Source organism: Pan paniscus, chromosome 10, assembly GCF_029289425.2.
Source record: "Pan paniscus chromosome 10, NHGRI_mPanPan1-v2.0_pri, whole genome shotgun sequence".
NCBI lineage: Eukaryota > Metazoa > Chordata > Mammalia > Primates > Hominidae > Pan > Pan paniscus.
Window position 1 is genome coordinate 107,496,772 of NC_073259.2, and position 24,772 is coordinate 107,521,543.

The 24,772-nt window shown below is 35.3% G+C and overlaps 1 protein-coding gene across 9 annotated transcripts in view; it reads right to left on the reverse strand.

Moving 5' to 3' along the window:
• Positions 1 to 24,772, reverse strand: part of ANKS1B (ankyrin repeat and sterile alpha motif domain containing 1B) — a 1,251,294-nt gene that overhangs the window by 704,647 nt on the left and 521,875 nt on the right. For all 9 annotated transcript variants that reach the window (XM_034934289.3, XM_034934279.3, XM_034934288.2 and 6 more), the window contains one exon: positions 12,842 to 12,978. In XM_034934289.3, the coding sequence (XP_034790180.1) occupies positions 12,842 to 12,978 (137 nt within the window). The remainder of the gene's footprint in view (positions 1 to 12,841; positions 12,979 to 24,772) is intronic.

Consider the following 24,772-nt stretch of genomic DNA (forward strand, 5'->3'; position numbering starts at 1 on the left):
TTCAGTAACATATCTAGAATCACATTGTCCAATCAGTTCTCATGATGATAATAAAAAGTATGGCATTTGGTTTCAATTTGTCTAACTCTTGGATTCCATACCTCAGTTGGTTCTGAATCTGGGAGAGAAAGCAAGCAGTGTGGTTAATTTGTTTCCTAAATTCAAAACAATTATAAAACTGTGTTTATTCCTCCTAGTGTCTAATATAGTGCTTAATACTCACTTATTGAATTGAGTTCAATTAATGTAAAACAAAATGATGCTAAAATAATACCGTCTTAAAGGGGAAAATATAGGTCCTTCTAATTATTTGTTTTTCCATTTTAGGCATTTAGCACCATTGATTTAAAACTTGTTCTTCAACATGACATAATCTAAAGATACTTATTTTTCCTTTCCTCACAGATAAAACAGAAATCATAATGGTCTTATCCATCTCACGTGGTTTCTCAAAGGATTAAAGTAGACAGTGTGTAGATACCACTCTGTAACATCATAAATAAATGGCATATTTATTGCTGAGTTTGGGTGTTCCCTTTCTCAACAGTGTGAATATGTGCAAGATGAGTGGAAAATCAAACCAGAATGGAATTGTTAGGGTCAGCTATAAAGAGGCCTATGAAATGCCCTAGATCATGTTTTTCAAATTAAGTTTTGTGCATCACTAGTTGTGAAATATATTAATGGGTTTACATGGGTGGTAGCGAAAGAAGGCTCTGAAAAATCATTCAGTGAAGAAATTATTTAACCCTGTATTTCCCCAATATATTTGACAATGGAAACTTTTTATATAAGAACATCACTTACAGAATGAGTAATCCATAGATATTAGGACATTCTGACTAAGAGGAAGGTGGCAGAATATCTGGTTGGGACTTCCTAATTATTAGAATGCCCTAAGTAAATCAGCACAGCACTTAAGTAAAAAGATTCTAAATCCCTTGCTTATCCTATTCTTCTCCCTGGACTATGTATCTGCCTGCTACGATATGGATATGGCTTAGTTTGTCCCCACCAAAATTCAGATTGAAATTTGATTCCCAATGTGGCCGTGTTGGCAGGTGGGGCCTAGTAGAGGGTATTTGGGTCAAGAGGACAGATCTCTCATGAATGGCTTGGTTCTGTTCTAGCAATACTGACAGTTCCAAGTCTGCCAAGACTGGATTAATTCTCATGGGTATGGATTAATTCCCATAAGAGGTATTTGTTATAAAGCCAGACACCACTGGAGTTTTGCCTTTTCAAATGTTTTCACTTTCCCTTTGACCTTCTGCCATGTTGTGATGTATCACCAGCAGCTGGGCAGATGTCAACACAATGCTTCTTGTACTTCCCAGCCTGCAGAAGTGTGAGTTAAATAAGCCTCTTTTCTTAGTTCATTTTATGTTCCATATAATGGAACTCCCAACCTCAGGTGTTCCATTATAGCGACACAAAGTGAACTAAGACTTCACCTATCTAATGCCTATTCAAACATAAAGGTCACTTTGAGCATTTCCTCTCTGGAATAGTCTTCACTGCCCTTTCCCCAACTATTCTTAATTAATTCAGGTGGTACTTATTGACAGCCAGTTGTGAACCAGGTACTGTTCTCAGTGCCGAAATTGAGCACTTTATAAAACAAGGAAGGAAGGAGGGAGGAAAAGAGAGGGATGGAAGGAAGGAAGGTAGGTAGAAAGAAATAAAGGAAAGAAGTTCTTATTCTCATGGCATATCCATTCCAGGTGGGAAGAAAGACACTGAACAAATCAACGCATAATGTTAGTTCGGGAGTGAAAATTGTTATAAAGGAAAATAGCATAACAGAGACAGAGAATAAAGTGGTAGCTACTTTATATTCAATGGTCAAAAAGGGCATCTCTCATAAGGTAGTATTTGAATAATGATCTGAAGGAAGGATGATAATTAGCAGTGTTAAGTCTCTGGGAGAAGGGCTTTCCAGACAATTCAATGATAAGTACAAAGAACCTAAGGCAGGAGCTGTTTGGCTAATCTAAGGTACTGTTGGGAAGATGACATGGCTAGTGTAAATTAAACAACGTGGAGAATGGTAGGAGATGGGTTAAGAGGTTTTAGAGAGTCAGATTATATTGGATGTCATGCTTCTTTACTTTCAGTGAGATGGGAAGACATTAGAAGGTTGAGCAGGTGAATAACGTGATCTGATTTATATATGTGGCCAAGTTACAAAAGGACAAGAGCACAATAATCAATGCCAGTAACAAGATATGAAGCTTTTTCAAAGGTCTAGGCCAGAGATGTTAGTGGCTCATACAATAGTGACAGATGACAGATGGTAAGATTCAAGATATATTTTTAAAGAAAAGTTAGAGGACTGATTTTTGAACTTTTTGGTCTCAAGATCCCTTGATGCCCTTAAAAATTAATAACACTGAAGATTATTTGTTCATGAGAGTTATATCTGTTAATATTTATATAAAAACTAAAAATAAAAATTCTTTAAGCATAAGAATACACAAGTGCGCATTCCATTAGCCATCAGAGGCATGATGATGTCATCACTTACCATATAGCTTCTGGAAATCTCCATTTAGAACTCATGTACAAATAAAAGCAGAACAAGGCAAAATGTCTTTGTATTATTATGGAAATATTTTTGACCTCACAGACCTTTTGAAAAGGTTTTGAAGCCTGCTAAGAGGTCCTGAACCACACATTGAGAACTGCTGGCCTAGAGGATTTTTTTGATGGAATGGATCTGAGGTGTGAGAGAAAGAAAGAAATCAAGGATGGGGTCAAGTTTTTAAGCCTGAGCTGCTATTAACTGAAATGCAAACTGCAGTGCTATATAAGTTAAGTTTAAGACATCCCATTGAGATTTAGAGTAGCCTGCTGGACATGAGCCTGGAGTTCAGGGAAGTGGGCAGGCCTAGAGATACAAATTTAGGAATAATCAGCACATAAACAGCATTGAAAGCTCTGGAACTGGATGAGAACACATGGGGAGTGAATGTAGACTGAGAATAGGTCTGAGGATGATCCTTGGGGCATTGGATCAATGAACTCCATCAGTGAAATTCCAAAAGTTCTCTATTTAGAGCACAGTCTTCTTTGGTTGGTTAAAAGTTATTTTAGGATAGAATCCATATTTTAGCCATTTTCATACTCAAATCACCGCTTAAGATGCCCAGCATATGGTAGGCACTCAACTGTGTTTATTGAATAAATAAATAAATAAAGTAATGATGTCCTTTGTGGTACTTTCACAGCTAAATTCCAGAATTTTAGAACAGGCAAGATTAGGAAGTTGGAATGATCAGGTTCAGATTCATACAGTAGGTATACTATTCATTGTATAGTCAAACAGATTTCCTTGAACTTAGAGGAAGATGTAATTGACTGCACCCTGTGCTGTCAATAATAAGTGACCTAAAGGGAAGGATAGACTATATTTCAAATTCTAGTCTGCCATTTAAGATATTTAAAGCAATAATGCCAACTCTACTTTCTGATCATTTTATTTTGCAAGGAAATTTTTTCCCAGAATATTTTTTCTTTCTATGCATTCTTTTATTTAATTACACAATAAATTTAACCAGCTTTACAGACCAACACATATATATCTACGAAGGATGTATTTCATTTTTGATGAACATACTATGGCTTATTTAACAAGTTATCCTTACTAATAGGCATTAAGGTTTCCAATAAATATTTCAATAATGAACATCCTTGAACATATTTTTATTTATTTATTACCATTTTAATAACCACATTTATTTTCATTATTCTTATAGCACATCTATTCTTAGCCACTCATGTGATTTGAAAATACTTTTATATTAAATGTCTATTCAATCAATATTTCCTCATCTTTATGATGATTCATTTGCATCTCTTCCAAAACTTCAAGTTAATGTCTAAACTCTATTTTCTTTTGTTTCTCTTCTTCTATTTTTATTTTAGGTGCCAGGGGTACATGTGCATCTATGCTTTCTCATTCAGGCTGTCTAGACATGCTCTAGGGGAAAAAGCTGAGCCAAACAATGACACCCACTGAGAATTTTATGCATGTGGGAGAAAAACCCCTGAATAACACAAAAGGAAAACACAATATTAATACAGTCTTGCTATTACTGGCAATGTGGGCACAAAGTATAAAAAATTACATTTCATGTTTAGGAAAAAAGATGAAAAAATTTTTTTACATGTAGAAAGTGCCAAATAACAAAAATTCTCCATATTCCTGTAGGATAAACTCACCTGGAATTTCATCAAATGAATAGAAATGAGGATGAATAATATTCCACTGGCATATAATTGGCATGACCACTATATGGATTGAAGGTGATTTTAATCATCAATGGAAGATACAACGTACAGTGGTTGTTTTCTGGATTCCGGCTTTTCCCTCCCCTGTATTAGGTCAGCCTGACCCTGTACTGTGCCATTTATCCTCACTGACTCCTCCCATATCCCAAATTCCAGGAGTTTATACTTCCTGTGGCTCACTTAAGCAGAGGCATCTAAAGAATGAGATGCTTGAAGGTGAGTATCACCCCATATGTAGCCAACATCTTCTTAAGTAGGTTCCAATGATTTAGGGAACTTTAAAAGGTTCCCAAATATATTTTCTAAAATCCACAGTTGCCATGATCAGAGCTACTTGGGGATGAGACAGAGAGTTAGAACATTACTTCTCAGAGGTCTTATTTCAATTGTAGGCAAACATGATCTAATCACCATTATAATAACAAGTTGGGCCACTACAGGGCTTTACAACGTACACAGCACCATGGCACCTTTTATCTGGTTTGAGTCTGACTACACCCCTGAGAAGCAGGCAAGGCAAATACCATTCTCACTTTGCTGAAAAACTGAGGGTGAGAAGGGTAATACAGAGTGCATGTGACAGAAGAAAGGTTGGAATTAAATTCCTTTTAAAGAGGCACCTACAAGCAAAATTTTGCACATAATTCCAGGAATTGTGTAGACCACCCATAGCCTATCCAAGAACACCAGGTTAAAAATATTTGCCCTCAGACAGACTGATTTAATTGGTCAGGGGTGGAACTCAGGTATTTTTTTAAAAAGCTTCCCAGGAAATTCATATTTGTCCAGAACTACTTCAAAAATTCATATTTGTCAACGTTGACTGTTGGGTCCTGTTGCCTTCTTTCTCATTTTTTTTCCTTTCCAAATCGCTCTTTGTTTTACTTAATATTATTTTCTATTACATCTATCTTTCTGTTTTTAGCCTTCTCTTCTCACTCAGCTTTTGTTGCAAGTCTGGAAATTACTGAATACAGTCTTCTTTGGCTCTTTCCTTCAGACTACATACTACTGCCATCTATGTTTCTGTTCTTCCTCCTTTTTCAAAACTATTATTCTCTCCTGAAGCTTCACCCTTCTAGAATATCAGTATTCCACCTCGATTATTTTCTACCTAATGAGCTAATTAGCATTAATGGAAAAACTACTAAAGTTAGGAAATCAGAGATCTTCCAGTAAGTCAGTGGCCTCAGGCCCAATCAGTAAAATAAGGAAAAATATACCTACCTGATAGAATTTTTGTGAGAAACAAATGAAACACATACTCAATCATGGGAATAAAATACTCAATACTCAATAATAAAAATATTTTTAAAGACTATCTCCTTGAAGTTCTTTTTATTCCTTATCTATTTTTTGCTGCAACCCAATACAATATTCTGTACTCTTTCCAAGTTATATGCCTCTGTTTTTTACATACCCACTCTCATTTCTAATTTTAAAATTTAGCATATGTATTCTATAACCCCACAGTGCCCAGAAAAATGTTATTCTGGATTTGGCAAGAATTTTTTGTAACCCCAGTTCTAAACTGTTAATAATGGCAGGGAGAGGTGCTATGGCTTATTATTAAACTGCTTTATTGTTAGCTCATTAATCATACACAGGTCCAGAAGAATATTCAAAATGTTTCTTTCAGGTTGAGTAGGTACCTGATCTAAACATGGTCCATTATGAGTAGGTGTTCAGAAATGACTCATCTTTCCTCCAATCATCTCCTTTAGTGTCTTGAGAGCTCTGAGCCTTTGACCTTTCTCTTTATTTTCTTTACCTCTACAGCCTCTTTGCTTCTTTTTGCTATGGTCCCTCCTTAGCTGCAAAAGAATGCAGCCTGGTGTTATTTCATTCTATTGAATTCCATTTAGGATGAGGTTTTGGGTTAGTGGTGAGGTTTGGATGGTACTAGGAACATCTAAAGCCAATTGGAATGTCTTTTCCGGCTGCTATTAACAAATACCAAAAAGTTATGGGGTCTCTCCCAGTTCTGGAGGTTGAGAAGTCCAAGATCAGGTTTCCACCTTGGTTGGGTTCTGGTGAAGGTCCTCTTTCAGATTGCAGATTGCCGAGTTCTTGCTGTGTCCTCATGTGTTGCAAGGGTGAACAAGTTCCCATGGGCCTCTTTTATAAGTGAACTAATCCCATTCATGAGAGCTCTGCCATCTGACCTAATCCTCTCCTAAAGGCCCCACTTTTTAATACTATTACATTGGGGATTTGAATTCAACATAGAAATTTGGGGAAAACACAAATGTTCAGATGATAGTACAGAATTTCAAATTTTCCAGATTGACTTCTTAGGATATTCTTATGCTCATTATGCTAAAAATCTCTGTTCAATATTGAGCCCATTTAGATGACTTGTCTGTGGTATTGTGCCAAAATAGCCTGTTTTTCTGCCCGTGGTCACTCCTCAAGAGCCCCCTTCTATTTTAGACTTGATTTCTATCATGAAACAGGGAAAGGAGTGTAAAAACCCATCTAGCTAAAACCACCACCCAGAGCACAGACCAGGAATCCAGTGTTCTGTCAACTGCTAATGTTAGTTTGTTTGAACTTTGGAATTAATTAGATTTATACACACCTCCTAACAAAATATTTAACAATTGAGTCCCTATCATTCATGTCTCTTCAGTCAACTTTTAGGCTCTTCTTTCTCATTCTCTGCAACCAGAAACTGTTTCCCCACCTCTGCTCATCCTTTAACATGCTGTCATACTGCCTTATTTCCTTTTACCATCAAACTACTAAAAAGATTAGTCTACAATCAGGGTATCTTTTCCCACTCTTCAATTCCTTTCATCTTAAGCTTCTACATTCTTCACCTGAAGGAAATTGCATTCTTGAAGGTCTCTGCCCTCATAATTGCCAAATAAAGTGACATTTTGGTCTCTCTTCTCCTCTACCTTCCTGGAAGTTTTGACAATGTTGACTAATCACTTTAAAATTTTTTTCTTTATATCCACAGTAACAGTTGTCTTTCTTCTCTTATTTTTCTCAATGATTCTCTCTCTCTTTTTTGCTAAAGACTTCTTTCTAAAGTACATGTGAGGAAATTACTTAAGTTCCTGGTTCTCAACTTCCTCACCTATAAAATGAAAATATCCATTCCAAAAAGAATCATGAACATTAAATTATATTAGGTACTCCAAAAATATAATTATCCTCCTTTAGTGTAAACATTTATCAGAATTCTGTCTTTGGTACTATCTCTCTTCATCATTGAATTTTATGAATGAGAATAAAATCTTTACCTTAAGCCCTCAACTCTCTCCAGAACCCTATACCAATATTTCCAATTTGTATATCATGCTTCATGTTCAGTAAATCTACAAAACCAAATTTATCATGTCATCTTCTCCCTCATCAAAATAAACATCTGTTCAATTCTTTCCTATCCTTATTAGTAGCATTCCAAAGTCCCAATCAACAAGGCTCAAATCATTAGTCATCTTTGGCTCCCTTAGACCTAATCCATCTATCTACTGCTAATGCTTTATCCAAAGTGTCTCTTGCACCAAAGACTATATAAAATGTATAAAACATTATAGCCAAGTGTTACTTATATTAGCATCCAAAGTAAAACAATGTAATCTGCCATATCAACAGAACCAAGAGTACACGCAATAAACTGATAGCGTACATTGTAGTTAATGTTGAAACACTGTAACATTGTCTGCTTTCCCCAAAGATAGGGAACAAGGCAATAATTCTTGGTTTTACCACTTCATTGCATCATTTTACTATAGTCACAGCAATAAGAAAAAGAAATAAAAGGCACAAATATTAGAAAAAAAAGTCAAACTATCATTATTCTAAGATGACATAAAAGAATCCTATGGAAGTTATTTTTTAAAAAAGCAAACAAGTACTCTAGCATTTAAATAAAATTAAAATGGTAATATAAAACTCAACTGCATTTCTACATGCCAACAACAAACAATTAAAATATGAAAGCAATAAATAATACTAAATTATTAACTCAGTAAATAACAATTTTTTTCCTTGTAGCAAAAATTAAATCTTGACCCCCACCTCACACCATACACAAAGCAATCTGAGATGGATTATTGACCTAAATATAAAAACCAGAATGAGAAAACTTCTAGAAAAAAGTGGGAGCATATATTTACAACCTGGGACAAGTCACAAAAACACTAACCATAGAAGAATAAAATGATACATCTGACATAAAAATTAAAATATTCTGCTCATCAAAAGGCACTTGAGAAAATGTTTAGGCAAATCACAGAGTAGGAGAAAATATTTAGAGTGCATACACCTGAGAAAGGACCCATATCTTGTGGGGTTACAGAAGAATTTATAAAGAATTACTACAAATAAACAATCACAAAGCTGAACACCCCTAAAAAAAAGAGGTGAGCAGATACTTCACAAAAGAAGATCTAAGAATTGGCAATAACCACAGAAAAAGGTAGTCATCATCATTAGTCACCAGAAAAAATGCAAATTAAAACCATAATGAGAAATCATTTCACACCCAGAAGAATGGCTAAAATAAAAAAGTTTAAAAGGCGAGAATGTGGAGAAATGAAAATTCTCACACATTGCTACTGGTGACTATAAAATGGAACAACTTTTTTGGAAAGCTGTTGGGAAGCTTTTTATAAAGTTAGCTATTCATCTACCCTGTGACCCAACAATGCCATTCTTATTTATCTATATGAAAACATATGTTTATAAAAAACACTTACATATGTATATTCATAGCATATTCACTCATAATGGTAAACAATGGGAAACAACGCAAGGATCAATCAACAGGAGAATTAATGAACAAATTGTAATATACCATAGTATATTAATCCAATGGTAAACCACTTACCATGAAAGAAACAACATGGATTAATTTCCAAACCATTATGTTGAGTGAAAGAAACCCAAACAGTGATACGCACACAGAAAACATACTCACCGTAGGATTCCATTTATATAAAGTCCAAGAATAGCCAATCCTAATACATGATGATAAAAATCTGAACATTCTTGCCTCCAAGGCAGGAAGGAGGGCAACTAATTAGAAAGGGGCAAGAGGAAACTTTCTGGGGTGATGGCAATGTTCTATATTTTGTTTTGAGTGGTGTTATACCTATGTAAATAATTAAAGTTCATCAAGCTATATACTTAAGATCTGTGTATTTGATTCTTCAATTGTGAAAAACAAGATGTTTCACGAGGAACTATTTTAAAAACAAAGCCAACACAAGTAACATATAACTATTCAGTGAAAAGAAGATAACTGGAATGTCAATAGACCTACCTAATATATATTTCAAAGATTTTTTTTTCAAGTATTTAAGTACAAGTAAGTAGAAAAATTCAGCCTTGTGGGTTAATATACTGGAGAGAAACAAAGAGAAAAGAGTAATAACCATTTCAGTCACTCTGAATTTGAAATAGATTGTTTCACAATCTAGAGGATTTTAAGACGTGAAATAACTGAAAGAAACAAAGGTGAAAAAGATCAAACACAGGATGCAGAACTAACAGCTGTGACTTAGTTAATGCATATGCTGAATAAAAACAAACTCAACAAAGCACTGGGAAGCCGGCAGCTTCCAAGTAATTAACTAAGCAGAAACACATGCAATGTGTTATCAGCCCTATCTCATATTGAAAGCAAGGACTCCTTCGTTACAATGGATGCTCTCCATTTACAGGTAGAGTTACAAGAAAATAAACTACATAAAGGTATACAAGAGGCAAAGGAAAAGGAACCAATTTGCTACATCTAAGTAGTATCTATTTTCAGTGAATGAGATAAAAGTTCTGCCGTTACCTCACCTACTCAATATCAGTCTTCCCACAATAAAAGACTGAACACATCAGCTAATGGTCAAAGAATTGTAAATTCATGAATAAGGGTCACATTTACATTTTTATTTTCAAAGTTCAACACAAGTTTTATAAGTGAAATTATCATTTCAATCATATTATTAATTTTTAATAAATAAATTTTTAGAACGGTCTTTAATACCCATAAATCAATCTAACTCCACACTTTTTGCATTTTCAGATAGAAAACCAGAATTAACAAATATGTTAGAGTATTAAACCTGTGATTAAAATATAGGCTTTTATATAAGTTCATCAATAATTATCTTTTCTTTGGAACAGTAGCTCTCAACCATTTTCCATCCCTGACACACCTGTGATTTGTCAGAACACAGCAGGAGTCTCCTGTTCTATCCATCCATCCATCCTCTGTGCACATCCTCTAGTCTTCAAATCCTTTCCTGAAACCTCATGTCCTACCTGAATACTCTCTCATAAGTATTTCCATGTGAATATTCTACTCCCTTTCTACAATGAATGAGGAGCCCCCTGAAGGTCATAACTCATATGGAGAAATAAGTCATGCACCAATGTCTCCAGAGTGGAAGAAAGAGTAGCCTAATTGAAGTTATATTCTTTCTGCAATTATATATAGAGAAAGAAAATATATAGATATATAGCTGTTATTGTTCTATTACATAAATACAGGCTGCATTGGTTCTAATTTAAACACCATCATCCTGAGTTACTTAACTTTCTCACTTATTTTTCTCCTTAAAGCATTGTTATAACATTTAAGAAAGGTGGAGTCAGTTACTAAGATAAACATTTAAGTTACGACAGCACCAAGAAATTGGGTCAAGATGGAATTTCTGGCTTTAATTCTACCTCTAGATTTCTTCAAAGATCACCAGGTGAACCTAAACTCAATTAGAATATGCAGAGAAGGATTTATGAAATAATGCCTCAGTTATTCAGATCATGGATCTATAGAAAAGAATCTGTTTTTCATTCATTGAATGACCAAGTGCATTTACATTAGAGAATCTACATTGGTATAAAAACAAATACATTTAATAATGAATTTTATTAACATATATAGGACAGTGTCTTACTTAAATAGCTTTAAAATGCTAGAAATGCACTAGAAACACATTAACCCCAGAAACACCTTCATATGAGAGAACCAATGTCAACGGACATGACAGATAGCAACTAAATCTGGGTTTAGTGAGGTTTATCTTGAAGCAAATAGACCCCATCAAATTTCCTTGAAAAAGAGGACTTTTTGTAATGAGATGAAGGTGTCACTATGTTACCCAGACTGGTCTAGAACTCCTGGGCTCAAGTGATTCTCTGCCTCAGCCTCCCAAGTAGCTAGGATTACAACCGTGTGCCACTGTGCCTGGCAGAAGAGGACATTTTTGAAAACATTTTTCTTCTCCACATATTGGGGCACTATGTCAAATGTTACCTGTGCCTAAATGCCCCTGAACCTGCATATTCCATACTCCTAAAGATGTGTCAAATTATACAACCTCATGAGGATATTTTTAACCTCTGAGCAGGACTGGAAGAGGCAAATATACTAAAGTAAAAAAAAAAAAGAAACTCCAAATCAGTTGGACAATGTAGCCCCTTTGGAGTGCCAGTGATGTTATCTATAAACACTGAAACACAAATTGCACTTGAATTGATGAAGGATATAGGAAACAATTTATATTAAAGTGTTCTACAAACTGCAGTGGATATCCAAAATTTAAGTGCCATTTTATCAATGAGGATGAAGATTATAATAAAAATGATCTAAAATAACTTATGTTAAACAAGGAAAAATATTAAACAAATCTTGCTTATTTAGACCTAAATAGTCTTAAAAGACATTTTCCCTACAATTTGGCTCAAAGGATTTATTCATACTCTATATCTAAGTAGATGATGAATGGCATTGATTGAATCCAAAGTCCTCCTGTCTTGGATTTTATGAGGCCCATTCAGAATGAGCCAGGTTGAGAACATCACCAATTTCATGTTCTGGGTCCATCTGTTGGCAAAAATATAATGCAAACAGCTTTATAAGTGCTATTTTCAATGAAATATCACAGAACAGCTTGTCCCAATGATATTTCTAAAGCTTGCCTGCAAACCGCCTACTGGAAAATCCAACTGAAAGAGAAGGGAGAAAAGAGAGAAATCCATACAGGAAAGAGACAGGAATGGAAAAAAGAACAAAGGATAAAGAGAGACTAGCTAGAGGACTGGGAACACTGGAGGAAAACAAGGAGCAATATTAAACGCAGACAATATTCATTGAAACCATAAGGATAGAGAAGATAGAGAAATATAAAAATCACTTGGGTTGGAAGACAGAGAAATAATCACAAACCATGCAGCATTGTCCAGAAGAATGAAGACAAAAGGATCAGGAAACACCAGAAAATATGTAACAGCTCAATAATTGGAGCATAATTATTAAAATGTTGTGAGAGAAAAATGATGTAAAATAGCTATTTTTCTAAGTCTCACTGCTTCATGTAATAGGCACAATTCATTTTTCCAAAAACTAATGCAGATTTCAGTGTTTATCACCAACTTCAAAGGAAGCAAACATCCTCTTCTGAGTCCCCTCTTTTAATTTAGAAATCCATTGACATACCACATAAAATAGTCCAGGCATTGCAATATAAGTGATGTACATGCATTGATTCAAATCAAAACACATTAGAGGGAAAATGATGCCATTCTGGGCACTTACCTGGGGTCGAATGACTTTTACAATATTTTTGAGGGCAGTATCAGGGGATGGAGGTGAACAATCAGGTGTTGGGCCTGTTGAGCTGTTTCTATGGTTACTAGTTCCTGGAGTAGTAATTGCTACCTCAGAGGCATTATCTGCGAATAAAAATAGAACTGCCATGAACCTAATCACTCAGTTTACCTTTTAAGACTTGAAATTAATTTTCTGAACATAAATTGAGATTTCAAGTTTTAAAACTGGTATCAATTACAAGATCGTAATGAGGAATATGCTCAGTGGTATATTTTAAAGATAATGTTTTTTGAATGCTTTGTTTCCTTCTAAAATGGTAACTATCACCCCCTGGAAAGTTGTTCTGAGACAACTGTATTATTATTCAATTCATAATGATAGATTATCCAGCATAGCTCTTAAGACTGCTACTACTATATGAATAACTAAAACCTTACCTTAACTAAAAAGAATATAATTTTATGATATGATTGGGCTAAAGCTTTCCCAATAATCTCTTAAATGAGTATTAGTATTTATTAAAGTAGGAGTTTTATATCTCCCTGATGCATAAATTCCAAATTCAAGCCTCCTCAAATGACTTTTCCTAGAAATCTCACAAACTATAGAAAAGCATCCTAGTGAATGAAGCTTGATGAAAAACTGAAATTTGTGCAAAATGGTTTTATGATGTAGATAAACACAAAATTATCACTCCTAGATAAGTATAGCATCCTATGTGGTCAAAGCTAAATGAATAAAATTTCAGAATCTAAATTAATCTTCTCTTATGTTCAGTATTTAGGAGGGGGGTAATAAAGAAAAGATGACTTGAAAATCAACAACATGTGTAACATTTTTTTCTTAAATTTATATTAAAGCAAAATAACATCAAAGATACCATTTTAGAATGTTTAAAATACTTGGGAAAGGATGAAAATTATTCTATAAATAACTTCTGGTAGCACATAGAAAAGTTATTTTAACAACAATTTGGCAAACTTCAATAGCTTTTTATGAAAACTGCTGCAAGCTCAAATCTGCAAAAAAAATAAAAAATAAAAAGTTTACTTCTCTGTTGTTTTTAATTAGTTCCCAATAATTTTCTTTCCTAGACAGTTAGCTGAACTGATTGCAAAAGAGACTGAGACTGAATTTTTTATAGACCAGGAAGTTTCTCTGTTCCTGATCGCTGTCTACAATCCCCAGTGAAATACAGGAATTCATCAAGGCATCTTTTCCTCATAAAACACAAAGGGATGAATTATCATAAAACTCTACCTACCATATAAAAATATAATTCAGTCTCACTGAGGAATCCAGACAAAGGCCCATAAAACAAAAAATTCAAGTATGACACATAGAATTACTTGGATGACTCATAAAATAAGTCTTAAAAGTGCCCAGAGCACACTCTTCTAAGATTTAACAGAAAAGGTGGGATTTGAATTGGCATCACAAAAGAGATGGGGTGGTCTTCTGAGTAGATTAGAAAACCATGAGTCAATATTGAAACACACAAAACATTAGTCAGCAAGATGCTCTGATTCTCTCCAACCTATCCCTTCCTTCTTTCATTCATCTAAAAACTACACATGTAAGAACACTTATTTGGGGCAACTATGAGTCAAATATTATGTTATGTTCTAAAGATTAACTAGGAAGAATCTCTGGCCAAGGACTGGAGGCAGGTAGGGATGAATAGGTTAAGCACTGAGGATTTTCAGGGCAGTAAAACTATTATATTTAACAGTATAATGGTGAGTATACATCATCATTATATATTTGTCCAACTCATGGAATGTATAAATCGAGAATGAACCTGTATAAACTATAAACTTTGGGTGATAATGATGTGTCCATGTAGTTTCATCAATTGTAACAAAGGTATCATTTTGGAGCAGAATGTTGATAGTAGAGGAGGCTTTGTGTATGAGAATATATGAACTTTGTAATTTCTGCTCAGTTTTGCTGTGAGTCTAAGAAGTTCTAAAAATAAAATCTATGAATTTTTTTCAAAAGAATCCCTGCCCTTGAGAAGTATACTGTTGGGTTTTTTCCTTTTCTTTTTTGAGACAGGGTCTCACTACCATCACCCAGGCTGGAGTGCAGTAGCATGAACACAGCTCACTACAGCCTCAACTTCCCAGGCTCAAGTGATCCTCCCACCTTAGCCTCCTGAGTATCTGGGACTACAGGTGCACATTACCACATCTGGCTAATTTTTTGTATTTTTAGTAGAAATGGGGTTTCGCCATATTGCTCAGGCTAGTCTTGAACTCCTGAGCTCTAGTGATCCACCCACCTCAACCTCCTAGAGTGCTAGGATTATAGCCATGAGCCACTGCACCCAGCCCAAAAGTATACTCTTAAATGTGTCATCAGACATGTAAACAAATTACAATGCAATATAACTTGAGAACTGATAACAGATAAAGGAAGCATGATAAAAAAAAAAAAACAGGGTGGGGTGGGGGAGTAATCAGACTATGGCTTGGACAGAAGATAGCTGTGAAAGGCTTCAGTTTTCAGGCAAGAAACCTGGGACAAAACATTAGATATTAGGGCATGAAGGTAGGAAGAGCACAGTTGAAGCTGTTATTTCATATATAAAAAAACTGGAGATAAGTTTGAATGAGTGAAAGGAAGTTTTATTAGAATATAAACATACTTAATTCTGTAGGCAATGAGAAATATTGAAGACTGAGCAGGGAGTGACATAATAATAGATAACTTTTATTGAGCATTTATTATGTGCAGACAAGCCATGTTAAATTATTTTACTTATTGAATCTCATTTAATACCCAAATTAACTTACAAAATACATTCCACTATCACCATCCCTATTTTACAGAGAAACTCATCTCAAAGTTATATTCTCAGTTACTGGCAGAAAAGGATTCAAATTTCAGACTGATGCCATGTTACCCTATGTTTCTATGAACCAAATCATACCTATGCATATCATAGCAGGTATGCAAAAGATATGCATAGGTATGATTGGGTTCATAGAAACATAGCCTGAAGAAGATCGGCATAGTTGAGGTAGGAGCACACTCTACTTCAAAATATAGTTGAACCAACTTCCAGAAACTTAAAAAGTAGACATAGACACTATGAAAAATAAATAATAAAAACAAAAAAAAGTCAACCATAAAAACATCTTTAGGGTATGCCTTTGAGTACTATATAGTATAATATTTAATATTTGGAAGCTGGAAGATATGTTAAGACTAGAGACCCAAGCTAGAGGTCATGACGTTAGCATTTTGGAGTTGATAAGTGATTAGATTCTGGACATGTGTTGAAATGTCCAGAACTGTTGAAATAGGCCAAGAATTTTTTTGATGGCTCCTGAATAGACAAAGCAACCTTGAACAAAAAGAAAAAACTGAGCACATTACACTACCTGACTTCAAAATATACTACAAAGCTATAATAATCAAAACAACTTGATGCTGGCATAGAAACAGACACATCAACCAATGGAAAAGAACAGAAATCCCAGAAATAAATACACATATTTTTGGTTAATTTATTTCAAAGGTGCCAACAACACACAATGGGGAAAGGGCAGCCTCTTCAATAATGGCATTGGGACACTGGATATTCACATGCAGAAGGATAAAATTAGACCTTCATCTCACACCATATACAAAAACTAACTCAAAATGGATTAAAGCTGGGTGCAATGGTACATGTCTGTACTTCCAGCTACTTGAGAAACTGAGGCAGGAAGTTTGCTTGAACCCAGGAGTTTAAGGCCATTCTGGGAAACATAGGGAGACCCCTCTCTAAAAAAACATTTTCTTAATTAATTAAAGACTTAAGTGTAAAATTGAAGTGGTAAAACTATTAGAAGAAAACACAGAGAAAAACCCCCACAACATTGGTTTGGGCAATGATTTTTTGGCTATGACCTCAAAAGCACAGGCAAGAGCAAAAATAGACAAATGGGATTATGTCAAACTAAAAAGCTCTGCACAGCAAAGGAACCAATGAAGAGAGTGAAGAAACAATTTATGAAATAGGATAAAATATTTGTAAACAGTACCTCTGATAAGGAGTTAACATCCAAAATATATGGAACTCAAATAACTCATGGTGAGAAAACAATAACCTGATTTAAAAATGGGCAAAGGATCTGAATGGACATTTCTCAAAAGAGGACATACGAATGGCCAACAGGTATATGAAAAAAATCCCTAACAACACTAATCATCAGAGAAATGCAAATCAGAACTACAATGAAATATCATCTCACCCCAGGGAAAATGGCTTTTATAAAAAAGACAGGCAATAACAGATGCTAGCAAGGGTGTGGAGAAAGGGGAACCACTGTACACTGTTAATGGGAAGGTAAATTAGTACAGCCATTAGAGAGAATAGTATGGAGTTCCTCAAAAACAAAATATAGAATTACCACATAATCCAGCCATCCCACTGCTGGGTATATATCCAAAGGAAATGAATCATTATGTAGAAGAGATATCTCCACTCCCATGTTATTGTAGCATTATTCAGTAGCCAAGACATGGAATTAACTTGTGTCCATTAAGAGATGAATGGATAAATGGAAAGAAAATGTAATATATACATACAGTGGAATACTATGCTGCCTTAAAAAAGAAGGGAATTCCGTTATCAGTATAGATGAACCTGGAGGACCTTGTGTTAAGTGAAATAAGCCAGGCACAGAAAGACAAATGACATGTGATCTCACTTATATATGAAATCTAAACAAAGTCGAACTCACAGAAGCAGAGAATAGAATGGTGGTTACCAGGGACTGGGGAGATGTTGGTCAAAGGACACAAAATATCAATTAGAAGGAATAAGTTCAAGAGGTTTATCAGACAATATGGTGACTATAGTTAATAACAACGTATTGTATTCTTTAAAAGAGTAGATCTTAAGAGTTCTCACCACAAAAAAAATGCTAAGTATGTGAGGTAATACATATGCTAATCAGTCCAATTTAGCTATTCCACAATGTATACATGTTTTAAAACAGCTTGTTGTACACAATAAGTATATATAATTTTTGTCTATTTAAAAATAATTAAATTTTTTAAAATTATTGATGTGCTGGATATAGGAAGAGAAAGAGAGAAGTCAAGAATGACTCTAAGGCTTCTGGTCTGAGGAACTAAAAGGATAGAGCTGCCATCAGCAGAAAAGGGACAGACTATAGGAGGAGCATAAATTCTCTACCATATAACTTCCAATATTGCCTTCCCATTCTCTCTCTCCCTTTGGACTCTATTGAAGTAATGCTAGGCAGACTTTATTCTTTTAACCATTTATCCTCTCTTTTCATTCTGTCTCTCTGTTGCATTTTTAATAGTTTCTTCTATTTATTTTCTAGTTTATTGGTTCTTTCTTCAGCTGTGTCAAGGCTGCTATCAAACCATTTTCTTAATTTTAGTAGACTTTTCTGTTCTAAAATTTCTATTTGGTTCTTAATCAAGTATATGATGTCAGTAGTTTGTATTTTTTAGTTCCTAAAAACATTTTCAAGCTTACTTTTATATTAAAATGGCAAATACAATTGGCTTTGGTTTTTTAATCTGATAATTCCAGCATCTAAAGTCTTTACGGATCCATTTCTGGATTTGTGGTTCTGACTCATGCAATCCTGTTCCGCTGTTAGTTTCATCATCAATTCTGTGTTGCTTATTATTCAACCTGTTGTTACAAGATACACATTTAAATATAACTAACTCTTAGTCTTTTAATAAATGTTAATTTTTAAAAGCATCGAAACTTATATCCTAATACCAGATGCTGAAGTCTGTGAACAACTTGCCTGTGTAACACTAGATCATTTATTTAATCTTTCTGGATTTCAAGTTTCTTAACTGTAAAAATGCAAATGATTAACTACCATCTTCTATCATTTACGTGTGCAGATAAAAGAAAAGAAAAATAACTTGTATGTTTTTAGGCACATAATAGGGGTTTTCAATATATGAGTTTCCTTTTCCATTATCAAAAGAAACATCATCAGAATTAAAATAAAATATGGAAGATCAAAGAAACCCAGAGGGAAAACAAGAAAACAAATAGTTATCCTTTTTAGACAACACATCTAGAGTACTTGCGTGATATTTGAGAGCAGTATCTTTTAGCTATTAACACAAATTGGTAGGGACAGAATTTAGTTCCAGAAATAGCAGATGATCCTTTGAGACATTGTACTGTTCAAAGTTATCCAGAGAAATAGGACCAACAGGATCTATCCATCTATCTATCTATCTATCTATCTATCTATCTATCTATCTATCTAGACAAAGATTTACTATAAGGCATTAGCTCATATAATTAATGGAGCCTAAGAAGTCCAAAGATCTGCAGTTGGTAAGCTGGAGGTGCAGGACAGCCTATGTGTAGTTCCATTGTAAATCCAAAGGCCTGAGAACCAAGGAAGTTGATGGTGTAAATTCTAATCCAAAGGTTGGCAGACTCGAAGTCAAGAGCCAACATTTCAGTCCAAGTCTGGAGGCCTGGAAAAAAACAGTGTTCCAGCTCAAGAGGTCAGGCAGGAGAAATTCCCCTTTACTCGGCCTTTTTGTTCAATTCAGGTCTGCAATTTATTGAATAAGGCCAATAACAGTAGGGTGGATGATTTGCTTTACTCAGTCTGCCATTCAAATATTAATCTCATCCAAAAACACCTTCACAGATACATCCCAAATAATGTTTAGCCAAATGTGTGGGCATCTCACGGACTAGTTAAGTTGAACTTATAAAATTAAACACAACAGGAATGATTCATTGCAAGGGCTGGTCTTAACTGCTTTTGCACTAAAGCCAGAAGAAAATGCTGGGAACTCCCTGCAAACTGTAAGCCAACAGCTTCTTGAATGTTTTTTTCTGAGTATTTTAATACATAGTATAAGACAGTGGATAATTAAGTACTAAATTATTTAGAAAAGACTAAGTATCTTCATCTTCTGAATCCATGAGCTATACCATTACACTGATAATTTGATTTTGTACTATCTTGCATTGTTCATTAACTCTTCCAGACTAGGTTATATTTTTGCATAAAGTCATATTTCTCTCTATATAGCTCTTAGCTTAATGCAATCCTTTTAAAGTAATAAATGAAGTAAAGTAGATAAAGCAAAACCTGTGTCAATGGAAACCAACACAAATGTATTTAATAATATGAAGAAAGCTGGTCTGGCTTTTATAATAATTCCATGATCCTTTCAAAGAAAACCCAAATGAGAAGCATATTCTAGAAGATATATGAGTCTTAAGAAGCTGGTTTATTCCCAAAATATCCTTGATAATATAATTTACAAAAAATACCAATTATCCAGTGGACTTGGTAAAATAGCAGCCTATGACCAAGACAGTTTTACATGCTCAACCTACATTTCACATATGCAGTTACAAAATATTGCTGATAAAAAGGAAATGAGGCACATAAAACTGCTTAGGGAAAACTGCAAAATATACTTGCAATTTCAGATTGAAATAAGAGGACTATCTTCTTGTCAGATTCCCTTACTACATATTAGATTATTCATTATGAATGTCAGTGTAGTCTATAATAACAACATTAGAAAAAATACTTATAGTTTATTTTATCTTTTAGAAGAAAAATATTCTATGACTATAAAATAATTCATGTGCAACATTACAGTCTGGTATTTTAACATCAATACCCAGCATGTAACAAACAGTTTAAGTATACCAGGGACCATGATAGATGCTTTTCAGCTGAAGAATAGGACTGAGATTACTTCTGGCTGGGAATTCAAGAAAGCTGTCATGGAAGAGGCAGGAGTTATGAAGGCCTCTGACAGACTAGTAAAATTCAGGCATGAAGAAATGGCTGGGAAGGGCGTTCCAAGAGTTGGAAGCAGGTTGAGCAAAATGTAGAGAGATGGGAAAGAGGCACACTTGTGGAATAAAGAAGAGTTCAGTTTGAATAAAATATAATATTCATGGAGGAAATGCTAAGAAATGGAGGAGTCATACACAGACTTTGGGCTTTGAAATCAGAAAACCCTAAGCTGAAATTCTGGTATATTTAACTTCAGTTTCATCTTCTGTAAAACAGTGCCTTTCACATAGTGTTACAAAGACAAATGAGGCATGTACAGATACGTGTGTGTGTGTGTGTGTGTGTGTGTGTGTGTATGCGTATGTCTGTGTGTGAATACATTGCCTGACACATAGTAAGTGCTCAATAAAATTATCTATTACTATTATTATCAGATATATGAATATAATCATAATAGCAAATAAAACTAGATAGGTGGCTTGATGCCTTATTATGGAAAATCCTAAGTGCATCACTTGCATCACTAAGTAATCATCAAATATAAGTATTTAATAAATCCTAATCTAACAATTCATGAAGCACAATTTTTATGTTTTGGTATTAAGTCAAGAGTTGACAAATTTTTTCTGTAAAGGGCCAGATGGTAAATATTGTAAGCTCTGTAAGGCTACATGATCTTTGTTGTAACTACTCTACTCTCTTTGGGTAGCGAGAAGGCAGCCACAGGAAATATATAAGCAAATGGGTGTGTCTGTATTCCAAGAAAATTTTACTTACAAAAACAAGCAGTAGACAAGATTAAGTTTGTTGGTGATAACTTGTAGATCCCTGTCTTAAGTACTTCCTATGCAAATGTTTTCCCTTTTATGGACAGACCTAGAAGAATGTTATATTATACATTTTCATTTCCATATTCATATTATAGATGAACATTCTCACTGTGTAATTAAAAACTAAGGTTTTCAATATAAAGCTAGAAATTTGTCATTTGTACAAAAAATGGCATTATATCTAACACCAGGGCAGTCCTTTGTACACAGCAACTGTTCAATATATGCTCATTAAATAGATAAATAAATAAGACCAATGAAATCTTTACATTTTAAAGTAACTTTGTTGTAGTGATTGTACATGACTACCACTTCTGGGAGAAACGGTACAGAAATCGTAAGTAAAAAAGCCCAAGTATCCTGTTTCAGTATTTTCAGTGAGAAAGTACTCACTATGTACCACTTGAGGAAGTTAATATTTAACAGTAATTTAAGAGAATTAGTTAATAATCCAAATAATTAACACATTTTACTTTCTCTAGTGAAGGTTTGTTAAAAAGTAACAATTCTCTTAAATATACCGGGCTTGAACTTCCATTACTATCACCAACAATAGTGTTAAATATTCAAGTCTTAATTAGCCAGCAACTTTACCAGATGAAATGTGTGGTAGACAGCCTCTAGGATGGTCCCAATTGAGCCCCACCTCATGGTATTCACACTTTTGTGAAATTTTGTCCCCTAGGGTGTCAGTTGAACTCGTTGAATTGCTTCTAACAAAGAAGAGATGAGGCCGGGCACAGTGGCTCATGCCTGTAATCCTAGCACTTTGGGAGGCCAAGGTGGGCGGATCACAAGGTCAGGAGATCAAGACCATCCTGGCTAACATGGTGAAACCCCGTCTCTACTAAAAATACAAAAAATTAGCCGGGCGTGGTGGTGGGTGCCTGTAGTCCCAGCTACTCGGGAGGCTGAGCCAGGAGAATGGTGTGAACCTGGGAAGCAGAGCTTGGAGTGAGCCGAGATTGCACCACTGCACTCCAGCCTGGGTGACAGAGCAAGAGTCCGTCTCAAATAAAAAGAATAAAAAAGAAAAAAAAAGAAGAGATGAGTTCTACTTCTGGGAATAGGTTATAAAAAAAGACTGTGGCTTCTGTCTTGTGTGTGTCCTCCTTCTCAGATCTCTTGCACTGAGGAAAGCAAGTAACCACATTGTGAACAACCGTATGCAAAGGCCTACGTGGCATGGTAAGGAGCTGAGGCCCTCATTTCAACAGCCCACCAGAAACTGAACGTTGTTAACAGCCACATGAGTTAGCTTGGAAGCAAATCCTTCAGCCCCAGTCAAGCCTTGAAAAGACTGCAGTTCTAGCCAACAGCTTGCTTACAGCCTCCCGGGAAATCTTGAGTCAGAGGCATCCTGCTAAGTCCCTCCTAGTTTCCTGACCCTGTGAGATAATTAATGTTTGTTATTTTCGGCCACAAATAGCAATAGATAACTAATATAGTAAATGTTTGGTTAACGTTTATAACATGGCCAACATGTTTGTGCTACAATGGTGCTTAGACTTTCAGCCTTGTTTTGAAGGAGCTGACTACTTAATGGAAAACATAGAAGGGCAAATATAATTACAAAATTGTGTTACTTATGCTACAAATTCAGCAATATGGGAACACAGAAGAATAAGCCACTAACCAAATGAGGGGGCCAGAGCAGAAAGTTAGGTTATAGGCAGAAAGAGAAAGTGAAGAAAAAAAATGTAATAGCCTTGAGGAATGAGTGCCATCAAGAACTCAAAGAGGGAGAAGCATTCCAGGCAAAGAAAACAGAATATGCAACAGGGCAGAAGCATGAACGAGCATTATGCCTTTGGGAAGCTATAAATAGTTCAGCTTGGCTGAAGCACAGGATATGTGTGGAAAAGTGAATGGAGATGATGTTGGCAAGATAAAGTATTCAGATGAAAGATGGAAAGGTGTATAAAAAGAAAACAAAATTGCCTTTGTAAAAGATTAAATTTTTCTATTTAGGAAAAAAAGTCAGCCACATTGCATTTCTAAAATTACTTTCCTTGAGGCTATGATCAAATGCTACTTTCATCTATAAAAAGAAAAGACCACAAGGCTATAGTCACTTTAAAATTCTCTGCATGCAAGAGGCCACATCTGTGTGCTAAAGAGTAGAATGATTGACTAGCAGCTTCAAGCCAATAAGAACTTTGGTCTTATCTACACCAGAGAAGTTCTAGCAAAGAGTCAAAAACTCGAAGAGTTAGAGGACATCTAAAAGTCCAAGATCTCAATTCAAACATAAAAAGCAGTGCAATGAACAGATAGTTGGGAGAGTGTGCTCTCTCCCACCTTTCCTTTACTTTTGTTTCCTCCTCTTTCTCAACCCATGGCAGGGAGATGGTCTTTTAGCATAATAATTCACCAGAGGTATGCTGTAATTGGTGAGCAATATTAGTAGGAGAAATGTTTCCTTGTCTTATAAATTCTCTACTCTGAAGAATCTCAAGGATTTATGAGAAATGCAGGAGTCTTGTAGAATTTTACCTTCCTCCTCCCAGGATGATGCTAAGAATGACAATTCCCTGGCCTTGGCTAGCAAGACTGAACTAGAATCCTGGAGAACTGCACAGTTAAGAAAATGAAAGAGAAAGGGAGGCCATAGAAGATGGGTTCCCTCCCAATGCTTACTTTTATGGACTAAATGTTAAGCAATGAAGAAAGTAAAAAAGAAAGAAAATATTTTGCATCACATCGGTAATCCGTGGATTCTCTGTTTTACTAATGCACTTGTGCTTCAATTCTTATTTTGGCTCTTCAGGCTCTCCTGGTTTTGAGTCCCATTTTAGGTTGTATGCTTTCCCTTTTGTCTTAACTGTGGGGAAAAGCAAGAGAGATCAGATTGTTACTGTGTCTGTGTAGAAAGAAGTAGACATAGGAGACTCCATTTTGTTATGTACTAAGAAAAATTCTTCTGCCTTGAGATTCTGTTAATCTATAACCTTACCCCCAACCCCGTGCTCTCTGAAACTTGTGCTGTGTCAACTCAGAGTTAAATGGATTAAGGGCGGTGCAAGATGTGCTTTGTTAAACAGATGCTTGAAGGAAGCATGCTCCTTAAGAGTCATCACCACTCCCTAATCTCAAGTACCCAGGGACACAAACACTGCGGAAGGCCGCAGGGACCTCTGCCTAGGAAAGCCAGGTATTGTCCAAGGTTTCTCCCCATGTGACAGTCTGAAATATGGCCTCGTGGGAAGGGAAAGACCTGACCGTCCCCCAGCCCGACACCCGTAAAGGGTCTGTGCTGAGGAGGATTAGTAAAAGAGGAAGGAATGCCTCTTGCAGTTGAGACA